The sequence below is a fragment of the Limulus polyphemus genome, unplaced genomic scaffold (assembly GCF_000517525.1).
Source record: "Limulus polyphemus unplaced genomic scaffold, Limulus_polyphemus-2.1.2 Scaffold642, whole genome shotgun sequence".
NCBI lineage: Eukaryota > Metazoa > Arthropoda > Merostomata > Xiphosura > Limulidae > Limulus > Limulus polyphemus.
Genome location: NW_013666252.1, coordinates 246,165 through 248,877, shown reverse-complemented (window position 1 = coordinate 248,877; position 2,713 = coordinate 246,165). Strand labels below are relative to the sequence as shown.

The 2,713-nt window shown below is 32.0% G+C and overlaps 1 protein-coding gene across 3 annotated transcripts in view; it reads left to right on the top strand.

The window, feature by feature from the left end:
- The window catches only part of LOC106459643 (F-box-like/WD repeat-containing protein TBL1XR1), a 71,626-nt gene that overhangs the window by 31,242 nt on the left and 37,671 nt on the right, over window positions 1-2,713 (top strand). For all 3 annotated transcript variants that reach the window (XM_013919279.2, XM_013919278.2, XM_022386174.1), the window contains one exon: window positions 1,199-1,358. In XM_013919279.2, the coding sequence (XP_013774733.1) occupies window positions 1,199-1,358 (160 nt within the window). The remainder of the gene's footprint in view (window positions 1-1,198; window positions 1,359-2,713) is intronic.

Genomic DNA, 2,713 nt, shown 5'->3' with positions numbered 1-2,713 from the left:
ACTGGAAGGATATGGGTCTGGAGAATGCGTCACCAAGAGTTTTGGCTCAACAGATTGCAGCCAACTGTGAAGCATGGTAGTTTCAGCGTGATGGTTTGGGAAGCTGTTTGGGTTGGTGGGAGATCGAGCTTAGTGAAGTGCGTTGGCAACATAAATTTTGCGAAATACGTCGAAATATTGGAGAACGGCCTTATGCCACTTTATTCCTCGGGTTTCGTGGACAAGAACACAACGTTGTTCCAGGAAGATGGAGTACCGTGTTACACTGCTATAAACACCCAAAAGTGGCAGGAAGAAAATGGTATCCAGAAGTTGCCCTGGCCGAGCCAAGCTCCCGAAATAACTCCATCAAAAACCTTTGGGCCATACTCGACCCGCAAGTCAAGAAACAACCAAAAAACCAACTTCGAAGAGCGATCTACTCCAAGTTTTGAAGCAAGAGTGGGTGAAAATCCCACAATCTAAAATTGACGAGATGATTCTCACGATGCCCCAAAGGATCAATGAACTCCACGAAACAAAAGGAAGATCTACTAGATATTAATGAAATTCTAAATATATCAATTCATGTGAATATGACTGAAAAATTTCATTTTTTTTAAAAGGTGGTGTCTATTTACTTGTGACCACGCTGTGTATAAGACATTGTGTGCCCTCTCCCACGTTGTGTGTATGTTTTGTTATAGAAAATTTAATAAAGTTTTTTTGGTTTGGTTTAAGAACATGGTGCTATCTATGAATGTAGTTAACATTAACTTCCATCAAAGATAATAATTGTTCAATAACATCAATAATGGGAGTGGAGGGGTTGTAAACCCCCTATTAACATGCCCCTTGTGCCAAACTATCATCCCATAAAGTTTGATTGAGATTGGCCCTAGTGACCTAGGAGTAGTTAGATAAGAGATGAACAGACAGGCTCAGATTTTTGTGCTTTATACATATAAATGCTAAAAATCTCAGAACTAGTGATTCATTTATAAATAAAACTTAGTCACTATCTTAAATCTCAACTGACAAAGCTTTGGAGGTAAAAGTGAGGATTAACTCTGGATCCAGGTTTTGTCATTTCTTAAAATAAAGACATGATTCTTGAAATATGTATGAAATAAAGCTGTATGTCGTATTTTGGTGATGGCTGATATATAGTATGTCTCTATATTAGTACATTCTTAATAATATGCTTTAAATGTTTTAGGATGGTTCAGAAAGAATGATTGAGTCGCTTTCCCTAATTGATGCTGTGATGCCTGATGTGGTAGCTTCAAGGCAACAGCAAGCTCATAGTGTTAAAAATCCAGTAGTGAAGACTGAAACTAATAATAGTAATGGTGAAGAAAATTCTACAAATAATTTTTGTAAGTATCAAATATGTTATCTTGTTACTTTTACGTAAAAAGAAAATGTTAATCCTCTGTATTTGGGCTCAGTCATCTTGATTGGTCTTAGAACCACTATGAAACCATACTTTTATACAAGCTTTTTTTATACATATACATGTCTGCTGTACATAAACAATCAGATTTTTAATGAAGTATTTTTATTGAGTATTTGTCTGTGAATGTTTGAAGTCAGTCTGAGTGCAAGGTGGTTTTCATGTTAGAAATAAAAAATACTTTTCATATTTCATTTTCATAACCTCTAGAACCTCCTAAGTGAATAATAAGTCTTTTTTTCAATAGAATGTTATATATATTATCTAATAAGTTTCTAATATTTACATTTTAGTTACTTTTATAAGAGTAAATAAAATATATTCATTAAAAACAACAAATTCAATATTTACATTTGGAGTCTTGTCTTTTTCAAGTTTTTGTACTTGTAAGAACTAACTCTGTACACTAACCCTACTGTTTGGTGTCAGTAGTGTTGTCTCATAAATGAATTTTTTTTTAAAGTTGAAATATGCAATTTAGAATACAAAATATTGTCATATACAAAAAATATTATAATTTAACTGGTTTTCTAACTAAGCTGTAAATTGGCTAAAATGATTCTGCTAGCTGGTCAAACAGAGCTTCAAGGATAGCAAACAATGTAATGGAGGCCACATTTTTCAAAACCTGTCATCTGAGTGGTTCTAGCTTTGTCAAAATTCAGTAAATTAAAATCTCTTTCTGTTAGTTATAATAATCCAGTACTAAACTTCAGAGAGAACTATTGCCTTTTGTTTGAAAAACGGAATGTGGTAAGAGAGGTGTATAGCATGTGGGTTTCACTTTATTGTATATATATATATATATATCACTAAAGAAAGAAGCTTAAGGGTCAGACATTTACACTGTACTGTGGGAATGTCTGTAGTCTAAGTATTGTAATTATGGGAAGTTTCGAAGATAATATAGAAGTAGAAAGAAAACGTAAAATGGACAATTCAGAGAGAAGAAATGTCATGTGATACAGAGAAGTGATGATTGAAAATTTATTTAAACATTTTTTTTGAAATTAATAAATTCAAACTTATATAATATTGAAATTTGAATTATAAATTATATTTTTATTCTGAAATTATTGACATACATTGATAAAATTACTTAATTAAATTTTGAATGTAACTGGAAAGGGATTTTGACATGTGCACTTGTTGGCCAAAATGACCAAACCCATATACAGAAGGTTAAACATTATTTATAATTCATTATACTTCTAATTGAAAGTGAAATGGAAATTAATTAATTTATATTACTAAAGTTTTATTGCTTTTAAAGGATTT